The sequence below is a fragment of the Corvus brachyrhynchos genome, unplaced genomic scaffold (genome assembly GCF_000691975.1).
Source record: "Corvus brachyrhynchos isolate BGI_N302 unplaced genomic scaffold, ASM69197v1 scaffold140, whole genome shotgun sequence".
NCBI classification, from domain to species: domain Eukaryota; kingdom Metazoa; phylum Chordata; class Aves; order Passeriformes; family Corvidae; genus Corvus; species Corvus brachyrhynchos.
The window spans coordinates 811,610-834,278 of NW_008235809.1; the positions used below are offsets into that span (position 1 = coordinate 811,610).

The following is a 22,669-nucleotide window of genomic DNA, read 5'->3' on the forward strand; positions in this document are numbered from 1 at the left end:
AGGATGAAAGCTGTGAAAACACAGCTGTTGCTCTCTGTGACAGCTACAACATAATGCTGGTTTAAAGTAATCTTAAATCCTCCTCATGAAATCCAGCTTGTGCATATTTGGCATGTGTCTTGGGTTTTCATCTGTAAAATAGGGGTTAATGGCCCTTCCCTGTGTGGTGGGGAAATGACAAGGATAAATGTGCGGGAACTGCTGTGGCCAGGGATTCTGCAGGGAGCTTGGAGAAAATGAGAATTGGAGGAGCCCTTGGTGCAAGGAGTGGGATACTCTGTGGCTAATTACAGGATGTCCTTCAAGACAAATAATTCTATTTGTTACATGAACTCTGCACTCCTCTCTTTAAGACAAACTAGGATTGTTGCCAAAAGGAGAGAAAATAGCATTTTTTTGGCACATTTTTACTTCTTCCATTCCAGAAAAAATTCCCTCAGAGTGACATGACACCTCCAGAAATGAATACTGCTGCAGTGTCAGGTCTTTCAATTTTAAATACATGAAGCTTGAGAGCTTAGTGCACTGGCAAGTGCCATTGGGTGTGAACAGATGAATTTCTTTCCTGTCCCTGAGCTACTGACTCAATTATCTTCTTCTTTTCCTTAATACGATGAGTTCAGTATCACTGAAAGATTGCAGGAAACCTATGACAGCAGGAAAAGTTCCTGGTTGAGTGTGATCAAAACTGGTTTCTAACTGCCCGTCTGAGAAGCTGGTAGCATTGTCTTAAGGCACTTTAAGTTGGTTTTTTCAGGAGGTGATTATTGCCTGCTGGTGAGAGAGGCTAAAGCAGCTCTCAGATGTTTGCAGGATGTGTTTCTGTGGTTTTTCTTAGGTGCCGGATCCCGCTTGGAGTCTGTGGGAGAAGATGATGAGCTGACAGTGGAAAATGGTGAATCAAATTATGAAATAGCAGTGAAATATTCCCGGGGTGGAAGAAAGCACTCTCTGCCCCAGCAGCTGGAGTCAGCAGGAGCCAGACAGGTGAGAGGGAAGGCGGAGCTGGCTGTGAGCACCCCACTGTGCTCGGTCCTATGGCATCTGCCTGGAGCTCATAGAAGTGGGTGAGGGTCATGAAAAGAAGCACGTAGGTACGTCATGGGACTTGAACCAGGCCTGCAGACCAAAATGGGATGTGTTGGCCACCTACGGAGAACTTCTTTGAGCATTATGATGGAGAGTACTGCTTGCTTGTGGCCACAAGGTCCTAAGGCTGTTCATCTTAAAGTGTTGCAGTTCTAGAGATGTGAGGATTTTACAAAAAAAAAAAAAAATCCTAATGCTCTTTATTTTTATTATTTCAAAATGTAGACCTTTCCCTTCTTTTTTCCTTTCTCTTTTTTTTTTAGCAGATAAGGACTTGAGTATATCATGAGGTTACCTTTAATCCTTTTAATTCAAATTGTGACTGATACATTTCAAAATGATTCTACTGTGAGAAATGTGGGAAAATTACTGTGGCAAGATTCACTTTGATTGTAGTGAGCTGGGGTTTCATTCCTTGAACATTCCTCTGAATATATCTCTAAGATACTGCATCCCTCTTCCTTGACACATACAATTTTCCCGGTATGACATCCCCAGTATCTGTGCCAAGCAATCAGAGCAATTATCCTTGTTTGTTGATATTAGGACTACCATATTGTGAAGAAATCTACCCGTTCCTTCAGTGCTGCCCAAGTGGAATCTCCATGGAGACTGACCCAGCCGTCCATCATTTCCAACATTGTCCTGATGAAAGGGCAGGGGAAGGTGAGGGTTTCTGTATGTTTCTCACATGTAGCAAAGCTGGCATTTAAGAGGTATCTCCTGTACTTCCAGCTGCCCTCAAGCTAGCCGGTAGTAATGCTAATGATAAACAAATCCCATTTCCAAACATAAATGCCAAAGTTACCCCTGCAAAGTACAGGGGATGTGATGTTCGTGTCGCGCACTTGACACAGGGTGGTTTCATTGTGGTTTGGTGCATCTCGCCATTACTGAGATATCACATATTAATAATGGATCTCTAAATATGTATGTTTATGCAAAGTTGGTGCAGCTACAGAACAGTACCTGTTCACATGTATATTTATGGACAAGCATATTTTCCCTCTGTGGAAGCTGAATACATTTAAAAAAAAAAAAAAATTACTGCAAATTAAGTGTTAAACCTGAAGACAGGTTACTAGCTGATTGCTTCTCTGACACCACTGAATTCCATGGGTCAAAAAGTCCTCTTCTCTCTCCCAATAATATGTTACACACTTGCTAGGTACCAGCTGGCTGAATGCTAAGGAAAAATATATAAGCGTTAACCCAGGTGTATATTGTTTTCCCTAATCAAATCCACACTAGTATTGGAGCTGTCATTTAAATATGCTAAAAATATGCATGTCCTTTTGTGAAATACTCTTTAAAGTCATCAGATGGATTTGTTTTAGACTAAGAAGACTTGTTTTGACTTTCAAGCTCTAATGCAAAACTAATTCCTTATTGTGCTTTATATTTAGCAAAGAGAAATACTGATTTCTCTTGGTAGACTGACTCACAGTTGCTTTAACTTTCCTTGGTTTAGGAGCTGTGGGTTTTTTATGACAAGCAAATATTTTTTCATTTTTCACATACTTATTTTTTGACTCTGTTTTTCTCATAAAATTAGATTTTTTTCCTCCCCCTGGGATAAGCCACCTTCTCCTGCCTTTCTGCACTTACCTCCAAGGTTTTAGGAAGCAGCGGGGAGAATGTAGACTCTAGAGATATGAACCACCTAAAGCAGCTGCCATTTGGTGTGCCTTCCACCCACCTCTTGGGTGATCTCCTCTGTTAGGGATTGCACTTTGTACAATTTGTGCAGTAGCACTCACTTTATTATCCCTGTGCAAACCTGGGACTTGAAACATTTTTCCACAGAGTTGCAGTGTTCATGGCTGGGAGCCAAGTGTTTGTCTTCAATTTTTCGTCTGTAGGTAGATCTGCAAGGGGTGGCTTCCTCTGTGGAGTGGCAGTGCTTGTCTGGGAAGGTGGGCTAGTGTAGGAACTGCTGTACTTTGCAGACATATTTCTCCCAACCCACCCATGGAGCCATGGGGAAAACTCTTGTGTCCAGGCATGGGAGTACCAGGAGCATCCTGCTTTCTGTAGGTTGATTTACAGTTGCTAATTGCACTGGGTTGAACAGTTAGTGGAATTACGTTGTGCTGCACAAGGGACCTAAGTTGCTTCCTTTCCAGAAATAAGTAATGTCTTATCAAATTCCTAGAAACTTTTAACTGTGGTGGCCTGCTCTGTATTCACGTAGTGAAGCAAAAGATCTGATTGTTGTATTGGACTGTAAACACAGTGCTTGCCCTGGCAGCATCCCTCAGCTGGAGAGCGCTGCCCAAGGCAATAATAATATCCATGGCTTCAGATCACTAAAGCATAACAGTTCTCCACATCCCTTGTCCACCTGGTCGGTGACTTTTCTCTTTATTCTGTAAAATGCATGTACAGCAGTGACGAGGGGAAATACGGGAAAGGGTTGTGGATCAAGGAAGTGATTTGTCTGGGAAATAACTCAGTAGAAAGAGGAGAGGTTCATTGTGCTATGTTCATCAGTTCTCTGATCAGCTTTGCAAGATGGTCTCACAGCCAGCTGCGGTACTGCAGGGATAAGAGCTAATGGATGGAGCCCTGGGGAATCCATTGATCTAGATTTTTCTAAATACAACGTGATCTATGTCTCCAGAATAATTAAAAATGTACATGTGAGTGGAAGCCCCCACATGCCATTCCCCTTTAAGCTACATTCCTGACATTGCAGGACTGACCTTATGTCATGGTCTGAAGCTTTTCTTCTTCCTGAGGAAATGTAGGATCTGTGACATAAGAGAAACCTATAGTTAATCCTGGATATAGATCTCAGGGGTAGGAATTGACTGTCTGTTAATTTAAAAGGAATGTGTTATGTTTTTAAAATGAGAACGCCTTCAACCCAGTGTTTTGAAAAACCCAAAATAATCTCAGAAATTTTGCTGTATCAGCTTAGAGTGCCTGCTGCTACTTTTTGGGCTGATGAGTGTGTTGATAATCAAGTGAAAGTAAATGAGCAAATGGAAGGAGAGAGTAAGATGGCAATGCAATTCATCAGAAGGTTTTAGGTTTTCATCTTTCCCTTGTGTTGTACATTACTGGCAGTCTTTCTCACACAGGTGATAATAGAGTAAGGTGCCAGCTGTGTGTCTTCTCCTCTCTTTTCTGTAGGGTCTTGGATTCAGCATTGTGGGAGGTCAGGATTCTGCTCGTGGACGCATGGGGATTTTTGTGAAGACTATATTCCCAAATGGAGCAGCAGCTGCTGATGGAAGGCTTAAAGAAGGTACGGTAGAGGGAATCCAGCTTTGCATAAAGGACTACAGTGGGATATTATTTCAGTCCAGGAGGAAAACTCAAGTACAGCTATATTTAGGCACCTGGCCAGCAGAAGGAGGCTATGGAAAATAGAACATACCCTGTTTGTTCATCCTGTGGAAGATCATTCATATTGCATATTACATCACTGATTATATTGCATATTGGGAAGGGGAAACTACAGCATAGTGGTGGCCACTTTGTTTTCCCCTTTCTCTTTCATGAACTTTATTTGTCCAAATAGTAAGCTGCAATTCTTCAGTTGGACAGGGCCAGTGACAGCATGGAAATACAGATAGTCTACAGCATCTGGCTTAAAGATGCTTGTCTGACAAGGGGTTATATATAGGGACATGTTTGGGAGAGGCTCTTGGGTATGATTTTGACAGGACGAGTAAGAGTCATAACCAGAAAAAAACCAGAAGGATGGGATTGGCAGTAAGCTCACCCTGGTCAGAGAAGGAGATATAGCCAGAGTTTTTACTGCTGTTCCATTCTTGGTGTCTGAGCTGAATGCATAGTGTGCTCTGCGTGTGCTGCACCCTGGTCTGAGTGCTGTGTCAGACAGACAGACTCTTAACACACTGTTGAAAATACAAAGTGACCATGAGTGGTGGTTTACAACCCTTCTGCAGGGGTTGTATTACTTTGCTTCCACGGAAAGCTACTCCTGTCTTACTTCTCTCAAGCTGCTCGTGTGTTACTTCTCTCCTCATATCATCGTTCCCCTCTTTACGTCTTATCACACTTGGATTTGAGACTGCCTTTGATGCCAACTCTCACGCTTGCTGCCAGAGGGAAGCTCGCATCCCTGCATCAGAGGTTGTGCACTTGCCGTGGGAAGCCAATAAGTAACAGCTGTCCCATAAACCCAGCAATCATTTGCAGGCTATTCATAGCTTGCAAACTCTTCTCCTTTTTTCTTTACTGAGGCTAGGAAAGGAGAGGAAGGGTAGACTTAGCTGATGGTATTGCCCCATGTAATTTTGCACAGACACAAATAAAATTGCAGGAAGTGGATCTGGATCATGCTGACCCTCCTTTTAATAAAATGAAGGTAGATAGCACAGCTGGGTGTAAGTAGTAAGACCCAGAGCCTGAAAGCTGGTGGAAATCTGACAGGACATGTTCCTTGAGGTGAAAAAGACATTTGCTGTCACAGCGTGTGGGCTACTACATGCTTCTCTGTCCGCAGGCATTTAGTAAGGGAACACATTTGCTTTCTGCACGTGGATGCAAGGTTAGTTTTCTCTGAACAGGCTTTGAAGTGATCTGCTGTAGTGTTTCACTTAGTTCCTCATTTCTCCTGTTAATGCTTCCAAAAGAAGGGCACTTTTATAGTACCTTTGGACTTTGTGTCATAATCATCTATTTTTAGATTTCAATTAAAATCCGTTGTGTTTTCAGCTTGTTTGTGCATGTGAGAATGCCAGGTTAAGGATATCTGCCGAAGAACAGTTTTCACTCCGGTAATTCGTCACTGGTAACTTGCAGAGACATTAGTACAAGTGAAAATAAATTGAGGACAGTAAAAGGCTTTTTATTGAATAGTTAACTGGAATCCTCATAGTAGTGGGTCACCTCATGCTCAGGAAAGATGTTTTGAATCTTTATAGTCTCTATATTGCTGACGTCATTTTTTGTATCTATTTACCAGGAGATGAAATCCTGGAAGTTAATGGAGAGTCTCTACAAGGACTGACCCATCAGGAGGCCATCCAGAGGTTTAAGGTAACATGGATGTAGCTCTGAAGAGATTCATGTTCCTCTTCACTCAGTGCCATCTTGTACCCTCAGCTTGATACTCTTGCGCTGCGACGAGTTACTGTGTGCAGGTTTAGTGACAAATGTTGGTCACCTCACTGTGGTTCTGTGCTGTCTCTGCAGCAACTCAAGAAGGGTGTGGTGACGCTGACGGTGCGCACGCGGCTGCGCAGCCCCAGCCTCACACCCTGCGTCACCCCCACCTTGCTGAGCCGCTCCAGCTCCCCCAGCTCCAGTGCCAGCAGCAGTGTGCCTGTCCCCGGCCTTGAGGAGCCCGATGGCTCCTCCTCCAGCCGCAAAGGACCTGGCCCCAAGGACAGGATCGTCATGGATGTGACACTCAATAAAGGTGAGGGTCCATCAAAATGGTCTGGGAGAAAAAATCCCTGCTTCTTAGGGGAGTTTTTGGGAATGGGTTAAAGACTCTCATATCTGGTGCACCCGCCTGTGCCCGTTTGACCTTGAACCACAGGGTGAGGGGGAAAAGTACCCTCTAATGCAAAAACTTCTGAAGAGTTCCCCTTTCTGCATTTTGCTTCTTCAGAATCAGCAGTGTCCTATGGGTAGCAGTCAGTGTCTATGCTGCTGAAGAGGGAGGCTGTGAGATACCAGGAAAAATGTAAATCAGCCTCTTGGCAGCCCAGGTAGCCTTGCCCTTCTCTTAAAGGGCATCTCCGGGGAAGACAAAGCTGCACAGTGTTGAAAAGTTCCCAGATGACCTGTTTGAATTCCTCCATAAGGGTTGCTCTCATTATTAATAATTGCTCATTATAAACTTAAAGTGTATGTTATATATGCTAGACAAATATGCCAATTTTTAAGACTTAAAGTAAAGTGATTTTAAAGGTTGGATTCAAAATTTTGAGAGAGAATGTAAGATGTCCAGTAATTCCTACTTCAGGGATGTAGTTACCTGAAGGAAAGCAAAGGTGAAAGTGGACAGAGGTGATCATTGAATCAGAGATAATGCCTCACCTTCCTTTGTGCTTCTTTGCTGAGGAATGCCATAGAGATATTTAACGAAAGAGAGCAATACAATTGGCAGCATCTTCTGTGCTCGTGTTTTCTGCAGTAATTTTAAGTGACATCTTGACTGGATTGCTGCCCCTACTCCTTTGCACCTTGGACCAGATCAGACCTTGTGTGACATTTCCAGGAGGTTCCCACGGCGCACGGAATATTTTCTGAGAGTGATGAATCTCAGAAAACAGTCAGGATCAGCTATTTTCAATCCTGATTTCAACTTGTTGGTCTTGGCTTCCTGGCTGACTGCACCTAAGGCCAGCCCTGAAACAATAACAAGAGTCCTGAGCTCAGATGGGATGTGGGAACACAAACACTTGTGTGTCCTGTGCGATTACAATCTGCCACATTTCTTTGTACTTGTTTTTCACAGAGCCAGGGGTTGGGCTTGGCATTGGTGCCTGTTGTCTCACGCTGGAAAACAGTTCTCCCGGGATATACATTCACAGCCTGGCCCCAGGATCAGTGGCTAAAATGGATGGCAGATTAAGGTTGGTTAAAGCAGAAACTTGGTGGAGTGGTTTTACAATAAAATCGGTTGAGACTTTGTTTTCACCAATCAGTCGATGTAGCAGGGAGGAAATTTATACTTTAGAGTTCACCAAAAAGAAAACATATAAGTAAAGACATTCCAAAGTAGTATTAAATACCCAGGAAACATTATTCTGTGTTCTGGAAACAGCATGATCATTAAGGTCGGGGTTGTTTGGTCGTTTTTTTTAAAAAATTTCTCTATACAGAAAGCTGAGCCTAATAGCACCCTTTGAAAAAGGGGAGCAGCAAGAAGTGCAGCCTCATGCATTTTTGTGAGAGCTGCAGCCAGAGACCCCAGACTGGGAGGAAATTTGCAGAGCTCTGCTAAAAGCTCAGTCACCTGAAACTCTCCTAAAAAGAGCTGGGGTAGGTGTTCTTGCAGCTGCCTATGCCCGTGGCTGCATCAGTGCTTTCCTGCCCTTACTCTCAGTCTGGCAGGATTGCTGCAGGCTGACCAGCCCAACTCACTCTGTCATGGAGCTGGGATGTCTTTAGGAAGCAATCATTCCCAGGATTCCCTTGTGCTTTACATTGGATTAAGTGACAGAAACTTGCTTGCTTTTCCTCTCATGGAGGCTTCATTTTTGAAAACCATTGGAGGAAACCTTGCCACTTTCTGTGTTCCTGCATAAATGTTGGTGGGTGCTGGGAGCATGGCTCTGGAGGGGAGGCTGTGCTGAAGGCATGCTGGGACTGTGTGATCCACTTTGAGCGTGTGGTGCGAGCGCTGGTGCAGAGAGGCTGAGCAAATGCCTTGCTTTCACATGGCTAGAGTGCCTTCTGTTTCCTGGCTCACCAGGAAAACTGCGATAGAGAAATTTGATTTCTTGGAATAAGGGAAGAAGATAATTTTATGGTGGCGTTGCTGCCAAAATCTTGGAAGTACCTATCATATAGAAATGTCTGCAGGAGACAGCATTTAATGGTAACTTGCTTTCTTGCAGGCCCTTTGGAAAACATTGCAGTGCTGGTTACATCTGTATGTAACAGCTGTATTGTTTATTAGGTTTACGTGATTGATTGTATCCAGGCACTCTTCCCAGACTTTAGCTTGCTTCTTTGAGACATTGCTTCTGTTGTCCCATCAGCAATTTATGGCTTCATAGGCCAAGACTTACAGGATGGTTTTGATTTTTGGAAGATGTTGTTAATCAAACATTGGCTTCTCAATGCCAGGGGAGGTTTGAATCCAGCTCCTCTGTATCTGAGCTCCCCCCCTCAGTCATGTGGCCCGTGTGACTACATTTGTGTAAGTCTAAAGAATGGGCAGAGCAGTGGGATGATTGCACAACTGATAGGTCACCCTTTACTTTCCTGAGCCTGTACCAGCAGTGCAGGTTACTGAATTGCAATTGTTATTTCGCCTTTGTGTGTACTCATGGTGTAAACACAATGTCATTGTCACAAGTAGCCCAACATAAGCCAGCAGTAGTAGATTCTTTGAGTGCCTATTCAAAGCAAATGTTTCAGGAATTATGGACAATGCTTTAATGATATCCCTAGCTGATGATATTTTCTTTTGAATAGTTCCAGACGTCTGAGCACCATAAGCAAGAGTTAAGAAACTGAGAAAACAAAACTAAACAATCACAGAATCATGGAATGGTTTGGGTTGGAGGAGACATTAAAGATTGTCTTGTTTCGAACCCCCCTGCCATGGGCAGAGAACCTTCCACTAGATCAGGTTACTTAAAGCTCCATCCAGTCTGGTCTCAAATGCTTCCAGAGATACTCTGGGCAACCTGTTCCAGTGCCTCACCACCCTAACAGTAAAGAATTTCTTCCTAATACCTCATCTAATCCTGCCCTCTTCCAGTTTAAAGCCATACTCCCTTTTCCTATCACTACATGCCCTTTTAAATCACACAGTGTGTTTTCCTTTCAGGAGAGTTTTGTTTTGTTTTTTCTTTTTCTTTTTTAATGGGTTCTGTATGTTAATTTTTAGCAAATACAGACTTACCACGCCCAATTTTTCCCTGGAGTCATTTCCTAAACTCATATCTAAATCATGAATTTCTTATCAGTGTTTCTCTTAAGTAATTCAATATGATGTGAAGGAACAGCCCATCTGAATCTCATTTTTCGTCTTCTGTGCTCAATAAGTATCTGAATGCAGAACTGGAATTGAAGCTTATTTTCACCCTGCTCCGAATGCAGACAGTTTTCTTGACTGATTTAATAGAGATTTTTGCGCTGACAGTAAGTGCAGAATGGGTCTCCCTCATGAACTCAAGAGGACTTAAACCATTCAAATCACTGGGAGCAGCAGCAAGACCAGCTTCTTTGAAAGTCACTTTTCCAGACCACTTGTGTCTCTGAAGAACCTTGGCCATCAGTTGAAGGTAAAAATTTTTGGCATGACAAGTGGTTGTGATTAGGTGACTCTGTATCTCTGTGCAGCCGGGGTGACCAGATTCTGGAGGCGGATTCTGTGAGCCTGCGTCACGCCGCATTAAGCGAAGCCTACGCAATCCTGAGTGAGTGTGGACCAGGCCCAGTCAGCTTAATCATTAGTCGTCATCCTAACCCAAAGGTGAGGAGAAAATGAATAAGTGTATCTGGGTTGTTTTCATCTGGCACTGTAATTTGAGCCTTGCTGTCAGAAAAGCAGAAAATGAAGGAAATGGCTTTTTCTCTCAATGGCACGTATTGTGCAAAATGTCAGGATTGTAATGATGCTTCCCAGTTTTGTAAGTCATAGCAATGCTGGACCGTCCCTGCTGCTTTGCACTTAGTCACCCACTGATCAAATGCAATTTTCCTGGAACTGCTTGAATATGACGTGTTCCCATCTTTCTTGGTACTTGGACGAAGTAGCAACGCAAATACAGCACAAGACCTCTTCTCCTAGAAGTTATTTTGCAGTTACTTTGAGTAGAATACAATTTAGGGCCAGGAATATAAGTATCAACAGCTTGAACTGATCAACTATAATTAAGTAAAATCTATCCAAAGATGAAAGTTTTCCTTCAGGAATTAAAACGTGAGAATATGGAGTGTACTGCTACTGAAAGCGTGCAAGGTCAATTTGGAAATAAGGCTGTATTTACAAAGTAAGTGTTCTCAAACATTTTTAAAAAAATGATGATAGAAGATGAAAGCTTATTAGCTAAGCTATAAGGAATAACAGCTTCTTTTATTTCAATATTTCAAAGAACTTCATGAGTGTATGAAACCTTCCTGTTTAAACAGGAATGAAGCTGTAAAAATATTTGCATTAGTAGGTCCAGAAAGCTTTGACTTTTGAACTCGTAACTACAAATGGAGGCCTTAAAGCCATATCTAGGAGAACTCAAGTTTCTTATTTTGTAATTAATCATGTATTTTCTGCTAAATCAAATACACAATCGGCAAATAGGGGTCTACTTGGCAGTGTTTGTTATCTTTGCTGGAAGGCCTGGTGCTGCTAGAAAGAAAGAGGCTGTGGTTCTGTTAAAGGGCTTATGGCCTAAGATAACAATATTTCTGGTGAGTCTGTGTGCTGTGCTGAACCAACACAATGGTTCAATGTGATTGCACTATTAAGGCATACAGACTTTCTGGAGAGTCTGCAAGGAGCATGGAAAAAAGCCACCATGCTGTAGAGCCTGCCCTTTTTCATCTGTCCATCTTCTTGCTATGGCAGGGTCTTGAAAGCTGGTGAGTGACCTAACTTGGTGTCTGCTGAAAAGATGAACTGAGTTAAGCTAATTGCTTGCTATTACTCAGTAACAGAGGGAAACTATTAAGTGACTCCGATTACAGTTTTCCATAAGCAATATTTAAGATGACAACAAATCCTTTGCCAAGAAATGCATGAAAAGCTAAAAGTTGAGCTGGAGAGACCCTAAAGCATTTTTCCAGTACTGAATCCATAATCCAGGCACTATTGAATCCATAATCTCTCATAACCAGATCTCTGGAGGAGTGTCCATGTGGGAACCCATATTTATTGTTATTTTACTGTCACCCGTTTTCTGAAAGCACTGGGGGATCCATAGAAAAGTGTGGGTATTTTATTTAATTTCCTCTTAATAATACACCGGCATGCAGATTGGAGTTAGGAATTAGCTTGTCTCTCTCCATTTTGAACTGCTTGAGCCATAAAGGACACTAAACATCAAAGCTGGCAGAGTTTGCAGAAGTGTGGATTTTTGGTTAACTTTAAAAAAATACTGCAGTGTGCCTGGGACCTGGTTTTACTCTTGGAACATGTTTCACCAAAAGGTTTGTGTTAAGGCCATGGATCATAGTCTAAGGACTTGGTCCATGTCCTGAAGGAGCTCCCTGTGCCCCAGGAGCCCAGGTACTTTAGGTTTGCTGTAAGGTCATGACACAGACTGGAAACAGAGATGTGTTTCTACAAAAGTTCATCTTGTTTTGAACATTTTTATACTTAATTTCTTATTTTATAAGACAAAAGGTCCACAGTACATTTTGCTGCTGAATATGTTTGCTTTGGTGTTTTCATGTACTTCCAAAAGAAATACCACAAAATTTTCTTTCTTCTTGTTATTCTGAGTGAATATGGTATTTATGCTACATTTAAACTGATGAGTTTGCTTCGGAATCTCTCAAATCTTCATGGTTCAGGAAGACTCAAGTTTGTAGTCTTTATTTATGCTGAATTTTAATTCATGGAAAGCAATGTGCATAGAAAGTATTTTTGACAGAATTAATTTGCTTTCAGTTCTTAAGTATATATTCCTGCAGACTAGTTGTTCCTGTATAAAATCATATGTTTTCCAGTAATAAGAATTTAATGTATGGCAGTAATTAAGGGCTAAATTAGCAAATCTGGTAAACCAGTATTTATTCTAAAACCAGAGAAACATTAATTAGCAATTACTGATTTAGGTTTTCTTTTCAAAAGCAAGGAGAAATGAAAATTAAAAAGACAGCTAATATTATGGGAAGTCTGGTATTCTTCCGGTAGGTTAAGTGTAGAATAGCCTAAGTTTCTGATGTATGCCTGTACAAAGCAGTCTTTGTCTATTTTAAAGTAGTCTATTTTCTTGACTAACCAATATACAGCTCTTAATTGAGTTAAAACTGGGCTGTAATAGCTTCATTTGATTTCTTTAACTCTGGGGCTCTTTTATTTGTTTGTATTGTGTGTCACTTGGATGCAGTGTTCATGTAGCTGGCAGGCTTCTGTTTCCTGGTTTCTGTAGGAAAGTGGCATCGAGAGAGTCTGAGTCAGGGCACAAGGACTTAGGAGCCCTCAACTAGGTCTTCTTTACTGCATCTTTAAAAATAGTGGCGTATATGAAATGAATCATGTACTTGTGATAAGTGGTAAGGCTCTTGTAATTTCTTGTACCCTGTTTGAGCTTTGTCTTCCACCCTACTTCAGGTTTCGGAGCAGGAGATGGATGAAGCAATTGCGCGTACTACCCACCGAGAGAGCAAGGATGCCAGCTCCTCTCACGTCACAGGTAGCAACTCTCTAGTTCTCTTCTCTAGTGTGTGTTCTTTCCCAGATGCAGGAATATTTAAGGGCATGTTCTGAAGTTCCCCAGCATTATTATTTTGAGAGCCCTTAAGGCAGCAGAACAATGTACAGAGTATCATCACACTGCAGAAATTTTAGCACAAACATCTAGTTCAGATGGATCGGCTCTGCAGCTTATGTAACTTGCTTTTTTTCACTAGGCTGCCATGACCTGAACATAGGGTTGTCAAGAGGTGGTTGCTCTAACCTTTTTTGAAAGAACAGGGGGGACCTACTCCATCTGTGTATGCTTGTCCTTAATGGCAAAAAAAGTATTGTGACCATTTGAAAAAGTCCAGGTGTTGCATACTGGACTATATGTTTTAATGTCATTTTGACCTTTAAAGTCATGTAAAAATATCTGCTCTGGCATCTTTGTGATGTGTTCAAACTCTAGACTTAGCACTTCCTAAAGTCTGGCAGATTAAAGCAAACTCTTGGCAATGGCAGAGTGACCAGTAAGGTGATGTTCAGACAGAAATGTTAGATTTGTTACACTCCCCTTTATATGTGTGTCAGCTAAGACCGACTTTGACATTGACCTTGCCAGTGGCTGCTAATTTGTCTTTTGAGGTTGCCCTAGTCAGCAGCATGCTCCAACAGGTGGGGAATACCATCTTCTGCTCACCTCTTGTTCGTAGCACTGCCCTGGGCCTGGCTGGTGTAACATGTCTCTGTAGTAACATTCCAACTGATTTTAGAGAGAGCTTGTGAAAGGTTAAATAAATCTCGCTTTAGGAAAGCAATTCAGATAATAAATAAGTGGGGTTAAAGCGCAGTCACCAGCTCAGAAGATGAATGAGAAACTTGTTTGGTTATATGTACCACAACTTTGATTTTTGGTATCTAACTAATATGTGTTTAACAGGAGCTGTACAAAAAAGTCCATCTCCTAGCGTGAAGGCCAAACAAGGAGAGACCTCATCTCCCCTCAGCTGGACTATGAAACGCTTCTTGGAGCCAGCAAACCGGGTAAAAGGATTAGATGCAATGAAAATAAAGTCTGCTTCAAATTCAGCTTTTACTGAATCTCTTACTTGGTCAAGGGGCTCAAAACCAAACTGGTATGCTTGTTCCCTGTCACATGGGCTCCGTAAAAGGCTTTGTTTCTTGTGTCACACATTTAAATTGTGACAGCAGCAAGCTCCTGTTTGTCTGTGTGACTGTAGCCTTTGGGAGTGATGTGCACAGCATGGCAGAGAAGGCTCTGGGGTCCCACCTGCTACCACCTTGGAGACACCCCTGCTCTGTGGGACACAGAGACGAAGTTTGCAAGCGAGACCTGAACCTGTGAGCAGAAGGCTGAGACTAAATTCAGTCCCTCTATAGTCCCTCTATATAGCCATTGCAGTGGAAAGATCTGTTTTTCCTGGGAAAGTCAAGGAATCTGTAGACACTGTGTCTGGAGGTACAAAGCTTTCCTTTCTCTCAGTGTTGAATGTGTATAAAGGGAACTGCAAAAGTGAGTAATTTCATCCCTTGTTTCTGTACTGAACCACACCTGCAAAGCAGTGGGATTTGGAATCCTTTTTTATTTATTGTATTGAGTAAAAATGTGTTGGTGTGCAGTGTTTCAGCCATCCAATTTCAGCAGTTTGGCTCTCAATATACTGACATGTCCTCTATTTTAAAAATTGGCTTTAAACTTCCTTTATTGACACAGCAGTGTGAGTGGAGTCTGTGGTACTCACATGCAAGCAGGGGCTTTAAGCATCGATGACAGCTGGTCACCAGGCTCACTTCTCTTCAGCAGGGATCCGTCAGCTCTGAGGCAGAGCTTTCCCAGTACTTCTCCCACGATGGTACAAGCCATCTCCCCTTCTCTGATACTGTACCTGGCTCGTGTGATGAAGAGCAGCTCCGTCAGAAGAACAGGAACAGTTTGTTGGATGATGGCTCTCTTCTCCCTGGCAACCTGAGTAAGTGATGCAAATGTGTCTGGTCACTGGGCTTGTGGGGGGAGAGTCACTGAGTGCTGGGTTCCTATACAGGAGAGCTGTGGTGGTAGGAAATGCCAGGCAGTGTATTGCAAACCAGTGCTGATCGCATGAAATTCTGAAAAATTGAAGGAATTTACAACAATCCACAGAAATGCCTGTTTCCATGGTATTTTCTTCAAAACGCTGTTCTGATAATGTAAAGTGAGTTTGATTGGTTTGGATGAAATGAGATTGATAGCACTGCAGGGGATTTTTTTTTTCAAATGACTGATCGTCTTACGATCATTTACGGAAAAACTGTTCACAGCTATCTCAAAAACTTTGAAACGTCACATACAGCAAAGGGTCAATACATGTGTAAAAACAATCAAATGTGCAATTTTACAACAGATACTTTGCATGTGTGTCTTTCTCCCCATAGTAATTGACTAAAAGAACCTTGTATGTCCTTACTGACATGCACCTGATCTCCAGTTCAAAGGATATATTTGTCCTCCCTTTCCTGTGGTTCTCAAGTAATTTCTTTGTCTACAGCTTATTTTCTTTGTAAATTATTTAATGTTTAAAAGCATTTTTACATTTCTAACTACCCACCAAACAAAGCAAAACAAAATAACTTTCTATGAAATAAGATGCAGTTCTTTCTAAGGAGAACATGGAAAGGGTTCTTGGGTTTGCTAGTTGTTAGTTGGAAATTGATTGTTGTGTGCTTCAGTCTTTGTTCAAGAAAGCAATTTTTACTCTCTGTAAGTTAATGCAGGAGTCCTGAGCTTAGATTTAAGCAAAATGTGAAAGAAAATCTGTTGTTTAAACTAAAATACACATTTGAATTTGCATCCCTTTCTTCTTTGAGTCATAGTCATAATTTAGAAATAAACTGAAAATAGAATTAGATGTGCCAATGAACTGACTTTGGGAATTAACTATAAATTGTAGTGTTATCTGCAGTCCCTCTTGATGTTTACTGTAGTTAGAGGGAGGACATGAAAAGCCTGCTTTTTGCTTTGTGAAGAGGACTTAAGCTTCCTCTGCAAACAGAGCCACATGTATTCTGCTGTAGTGAGATGCATGGTGTTAAAAATCATCTGTAAGTACAGTTAAAGTATAACTCTTTTTTTTTTTCCTAGCTGCTAGAGATGCAGGAGTGACCAAAGCAAATGGTTTGGCTTCTCCAGCTAGTGGTAGGTCGTCTGGCCATCACAACAAGCATGTGGAGTCTGTCCGACCCGGCATCCTCAGTGACAGCCCCAAATCTGCCCGCAGCCCCTTTCACCGACAGAGGAGGGTTGTTTTCTATGACGGTGACGCCAGTGATGATGATGAAAGTTCCCACTTGCACAGAAGCCAGAGGGCCAAGAGCCAGGAGGATGCTGGCATTGTCATTACAACCTCGTCTGTAGAAATCGATGATGAGAGCCAGGACAGTGAGTCATTGAGATACAGTGGCATGGAGACATCCTCCCCTGTCTTCAGCAACTCTGTGGAGTCTGCAGACAGCACTCTGGAGCAAATTGAATCTCCTTTTTTCCCCATCATAGCATTCGATTATTCAAGTGTGCCTGAAGTTCGTCTTGGCAGCCTGAGTTTGAGGGAGCTCCGGGAAGCACAACTTGAATCCAAGAGATCGCCAAAACTTGAGCACAGAGCGGTCACCAGAGTGAAAAGCATGATGAGCACTGAGTGCCGAAGCCTTCAGAGACACAGGACAGAGGAGCATGGCTCTTACAACAAGCCTGTTGCCAGGATGCTCCCTCACAGCAGGAAGTGTGAAGCACCTGATGTGGCTGGACAGGGCCAGGCTGAAGTCGTCACTTTGGTTCGCAATGAGCATGAGTCATTCGGCCTGGATTTGGAAATCCAAGCCATGCCCTTAAAGGTTGTTGTCACAGGGATGCGGCCAGGTGGACCAGCAGAAATGGTAATTTGAATTGCCTTGTTGTGATGTGCCTTCCCATTGCAGGGATGATTATTACTATTTTTATTGGTATTATTAAACAAGTGATCTGTTGAAAGTAAGCGCAAGTGAGGTGTTTGTCCTTGCTGGGCAAAATGTCTCACCCCATGTTGTTCTGGAGCTGCTGCTAAATAAACTGTTTCTGATTCAGAAGTGCACCCACGCTAATTCAAAACTAAGAGAGGCAGGACACAGATCCACTGAGATGATCTCATCCCCCCTTGCAATTGCAGTTTTGAGGGAATGCCATTTTTGTGTTTATTTTTTAAGTATGGGCAAAAGCAAACTGAGTAAATCCTGGTGGCAGAGGATGGTGATAACAAATGTTTATTATGCTTTACTATTTTATATGCACATGTCCCCGTATTACAGGGATCTGGAACCACAAAGCTTTAGCTGCTGGCCAGGTTTGCCAAGAGCTATGGTAGTACCAGTAACACACTGTTCTTCTGCATCTCATACATGCCTATACTAGTACGGATACGTACTTCATGGTGGTTGTAGAATTGCTACATGCAGAAGTGCAGAAAGAAGAATAACACTGATGTACAAACCTGTCTGTAGCATTTTTAATCTCATTAGTGGCCACTAGAGTAAGAGGAGATAGGGCATAGCAGTTTGAATGGGGCTGTGAGATCTGGGGATTTGGGTTGTGTTCCTGCCTTTTTCTCAGACATATTTTACAGTATTTAGAAACAAACTTTCACCTTGAGAGCTCAGTTCGTGTCTGTTTACTGGTTGAAGAGAGTTCCACCTGAGTAGTAGTTCATGCATGGAATTAAAAGATGACACACAGTGTTCCAGTCCTGAAGAAGCTAGGGCTGATCCATCCCATTTCATTTAACTAAGAGGGCTATGTCTTCCATCCTGATACTCATCTCTCAGAGAAACCAGCAGCTCTTTTGACCTTCCTGTATTAGATTGATCTTTAATTCTCGTCCTGGCAGAAGCACAGTCTGCTCTTTATTTATGTGCTGGCAAACTGACAGCAGTGATACCTGTGCTGTGCAGTGACATGAAGTAGGGGATGTTGCTCATAAGCTATTAATTGCTTCCCTGCAATCTTTACCTCTGTGGCAGGGCTTGTGGTGTGTATTTATAATTTCCTCAAATCTCTCATTGCGTCAGGGATCAATGGGCAAGATGGCTGTAGGAGATGAGATTACCACCATCAACAGCATCCCCGTCAGCAAGATGACGTACGAGGAAATCTGCTTGCTTATGCAGTGTCTTCCCACATCCGTAACCCTGGAGATCCAGAAAGCAGCATCAGGTGAGAAAGTAGTTTTGCTTTTGTACCATTTATTCTGGGTACCAGTGAACAAAACATCCTTGGATCAGCTGGGTCTGACCTTCTGCTGTCCTAGCTTTCCACATGGATTCAGAGAAGAGGACAGGGGGACATTGTGTCTGCATTGGTGAGCCAAGCAAAGCACTTCATCACCAAACCAGGCTTCAGGGTCCTCTCTAGCACCATGATAAAGGGAGGAAGCATATTCCTGTGTGAGGCATTCAAAGGTCCCACATGGAGTAGGTCCCTTCTGCCAGTGTTTGCAGAGGTCTGAGTCATTTCATGCAGTCCTGGAGCTAAAATGGCAGTGACTCTTATCCTGACAACTCATTTTATTGCTGTGCTTGTTCATTAAATATATTGGCCCTTTATAATCAAATTTCTCTCTCTCTTTAAATCTGAAGTTCTAGTAATACTTTTATGAATGGACAATAATACACTAAAAGCCTCTTTTCTTTCCTTCCCTTTTTTGCGTCAGAATTGTCTAAAGTGCAGGAAGATGAAACAGTAAACCCAAGAAAACGAAAATCTTATAAAAATGTTTATTTGGATGTTTCATTACAAAAGGTTTTCTAGTGTGAGTTGAAATACTTGATACTTCCTTGCTTTCTGCTCAGGGCTGATTTATGCTGCTACAGCAATATATGAATCCCCACAGACTGTACAAATTACGTGGTGTGGAAATGAGTGTTTGAAAAAGAAAAGCATACTTTTCAAATTCAGGAAGAACATAATATTTTGCTTTGTTCTAGCTTATGATCTGCTTTGTGTACCTATTAATACCTGGGAACCTAAAGTGCTTCCAGATGCTTGACTTCCAGTTACTCTTTAAGGAATTCCAGGCGTGGCAGAATCTTGTTCTTGTTTCCTGAGATTGCTGTGGCTTTTCAAACCAATAGCATTGGGGTAAAGACACATTGGAACTCCTTTGTCTGACACTTCTTGTGCTTCATCCTTCCCCTTTCCTTGTCCCACTGGCAGAAAAGGTGGTCTCTTCAGCATGTGATCCACCATGCTGAAGCAGGCCAGTACTTCAGATTCTAACTTGGCTGCTTCAGATTGCTGTCCTGAGGTGTTTTTCCCTTGTTGACTCAGGAGGAATCAGCACTTCTTAATATGGATACCTAAATTAAGTGATGTGGATAATCCTGCAGGTTTGTGTGAGAAGTACAGAGACACACAGGCACATTTGAATGAGCAGGAAAGGATGCTGACACTGTGAATAACTTCTCCTTCTCCATACTTTTTCAGGCCCCATGTCATAATAACTGGCCTCTGGAAGGCAGCTTGAATGGGGATGCGTATCTCAGAAGCAGTGTAGAGAGGTGGAATCTGGTGCTTAGGGTGAAGTGCTGAAAACTGAAGAAGAGAGAAATGGGTGAGGGAATGTGTCAGAGTGCAGCAGTGACAAGGAGCTCAGTGTGTTGCCCAGGAGCGGGTTAAACATGTACTGGAAGCAAGGAGGTCTGTCCCAGAAATGCAGTAAAGCCCATGTGCTTAATGTGTGCATAACATCACCCATGCATGTCACATTGAACATCTGCAGAAGTGCTGAGGGGTCAGAGCTAAGTTATTTATGCACAGACTGTCACTGTGTTATCTGGTCACCTTGGCTATGTCAGGGCTTTCTGTGCTCTCTGGAGTCTCTATTGGAGACTTGAGTGATCAAACAAGTGATGAGAAGCAGTGCTGCTCAGCGTGACTTGCTGCATGCTGGCACTTTGGTAGTTGGCTGCTTGACTGCTGCAGTTTCAAAGATGAGAGTTAAACAGATCATGACTACTCACCTTGGGTAAGTGGATTGCTCCCTTCTGTGCACTACTCAAAAACACAGGGTTATGATTAATTTGAGTTGTTGTAAACATCATTACAGAAGAGGAGGAGTGCAGAACAGAATGAAAACATGTAGTCAATGTGGGTGTCTATTTTTGTAATAAAACCTGGTGTTTTCTATATCACTTCCTAGATTTGACAGGATTTTGCCTTTTTTTTTTTTTTTTCAAATCATGATGCAGCTGTCAGCAGATTTACAAGCCTCATCCTGTCTCCAGGGGCAGACGCTCAAAATCAGGCCAATGTCAACAGCGTCCTCGCAACGGAGGAAGAACAGAGTTCTGGGAAGCGAGAAAGAGTGGGTCTGCAAGCTGCTGTCAGCGGCTGTGCAGCGGAGAGAGCAACACTGCCGCCTGATGCCACCAGCAGGGACGTGCACAGAGGCACCCTGAAGGGCAGCCGTGACGAGGACTGCACGGCCATCCCTGTCACCGACATCGATGACCTGCTCAGCCAGATGGGTGCCTCCGAGAGCAGGGCCCCACGCACCCCATCGCGCGCAGAGAGTCCCCTCCGCGACGAGTACACCACGATGTGCTGCTGTGGCACTGATGAAGGCTGCCCCGGGTCTGAGCCACGAGCAGCCAAGGAGGAGCTGCTGGAAAAAACTGTGAATTGTGGAGCTAATGCACAAGGGGTTTTGGGGCTGTCTGTGTTGGATTCCATTAACACAGGCAAACTTTTTACTGTGAATAAAAACTCTTTAAATAACTATTCTAGGAATTTTAGCAGTTTGAATGAGGATGAGTTGCCCGCAGCAAACTCTCTGGAAGGTAAGAGGAGTGACCTGTTTCCAAAGTCAATGTATGGGGCTGCGGAGGATTCTCACTCGGACACAGAGTCTGTCACAGAAGCCTTTGACAGTGCTAGTGAGGTGTTGCTTGGGCAATGTGCTGCTGCTAGTGCCCCTGCAGGCTGTACTGCAACAGAGTCAGATGAGGAGCAAATTGAGATTTGTTGCGTGAACGACGAGCTGCAAAAGCCCGCGCAGGAGCATCATCTCACCTCTGGAACAAGCTCATCCTCACTGTCCCTGCTGCATCCTTACAGTGGCAAAGTTTTGCAGAATGAGGGCTGTGCAATGTGTGGGTCACTGGAGACAAGCATCAACAAACTAGGTTTGGAAGATCCTGGTGGTCCCACTCCATGTCCCTCACAGTGTCCAGATGTGTCCTCTGCACCCTTGTGTTCTCCTTCCTCAGTTTTCCTGCCAGAAAAAGACATCCTAAAGAATTCAGTCAATATCCCTGAAGTTTACTCTTTCTGTAACAATGGTGCCTTACGTGCAGAACAGATGGATTTGGGGAACAGTAATGAACATAAGAAATGCTGTGAATCCCTTGAAGAAAAAGGATCTCTGCACTGCAAAAAGACAGGCTTTTGCTCTGCTAGAAATGTCAATGTCTTGGAGAACAACTTGATTGAGAAAGAAGGATGTCGTGATGAGCAGAGATCCAAATCTGAAAGTGAAATGGCAGTTGATGACTGTAATCATGCTGTTAATTATTGCTTGGTGAAGAAAGAAACCAACAGTTTGTCCACCTTGTCTAAAACAGACAGCAATCATGTGAATGCATCGCCAACAAGAGGAATATCACTCAGGTCACCCTTTCCCACTAGATCTAAAGATCCAAAGGCTAATGCAACTCATGACTTGCCGGGAAAAAATGAGAAAATTAACTCTGTGACTTCAGGAAGGACTTCAAATGGAAAAGTCCAAAGCTCAGGCACAAATCACTGCAAAGGAGCTGCAGTACCGCACAGCCCATCCTCACAGAAAAAATCCTGTCAGGAGTCTAAGGCAATGGCACAAAAAAGTATAATGGACACCCTTTTAAATAATCAGAAATCTAAAGCAGGACCAAAGCTAAAAGGGTTTACCATCAAAAGCAAAGCAAAGACAAATTCAGATTCTTCTGGCATTACTCCTACCAAAGTCAATGGGGCTGATCAGAAAAGGGCTTCTGTTTCTCCACAGCTGTCCCCCAAACTCCTGGGAAAGAAAACACCGCTGTCCCGTAATTCCCCTACAAGCTCAGATCCTGGAAAGAGCATTTCAGCAGCCTCAAAGACTCTGAAATCAGAGCTAGAAAATAAACCATCTCTGGTAATTTCTGAAGATTCACTTCTGCCTCTCTTGAATGGCAGTAGCAGCCCGACCATGAGTGGTGAAATGAAATGTGGCTGTGGAGAGCTATCATGGGGAAAGCCAAAAGAGAAGCAAGTTTCCATGCAGGCTGTGGTGTGTCAGGGTAAGGATGCTAAGGTGGATGATTTCAGAGCCAGAGACAGTCAGTCCATAGTCACTTCACCTCCTCAGGGGGCACCAAAAGTTGAGTATGTGAAAGGGAGGACTGATAACCCTGGAACAGGCTTGAACACAATCAAGAGCATCTACAGCGCAGATGACCTTAGGCAGTTAGATCTGCAAAATGTAGGAACATCTGCTGCTGCCTGCTCTTCTTCGCTGAGGTCCCCCTCAG

The 22,669-nt window shown here is 43.0% G+C and overlaps 1 protein-coding gene across 1 annotated transcript in view; it reads left to right on the plus strand.

Moving 5' to 3' along the window:
• The window catches only part of PDZD2 (PDZ domain containing 2), a 201,979-nt gene that overhangs the window by 163,174 nt on the left and 16,136 nt on the right, over positions 1-22,669 (plus strand). The window contains 13 exon segments of the mRNA XM_008629068.2: positions 839-987; positions 1,636-1,755; positions 4,228-4,342; positions 6,032-6,105; positions 6,262-6,487; positions 7,535-7,652; positions 10,096-10,228; positions 13,031-13,112; positions 14,037-14,140; positions 14,922-15,087; positions 16,236-17,026; positions 18,191-18,335; positions 20,369-22,668. Coding sequence (XP_008627290.1) covers positions 839-987; positions 1,636-1,755; positions 4,228-4,342; positions 6,032-6,105; positions 6,262-6,487; positions 7,535-7,652; positions 10,096-10,228; positions 13,031-13,112; positions 14,037-14,140; positions 14,922-15,087; positions 16,236-17,026; positions 18,191-18,335; positions 20,369-22,668 — 4,523 coding nt within the window.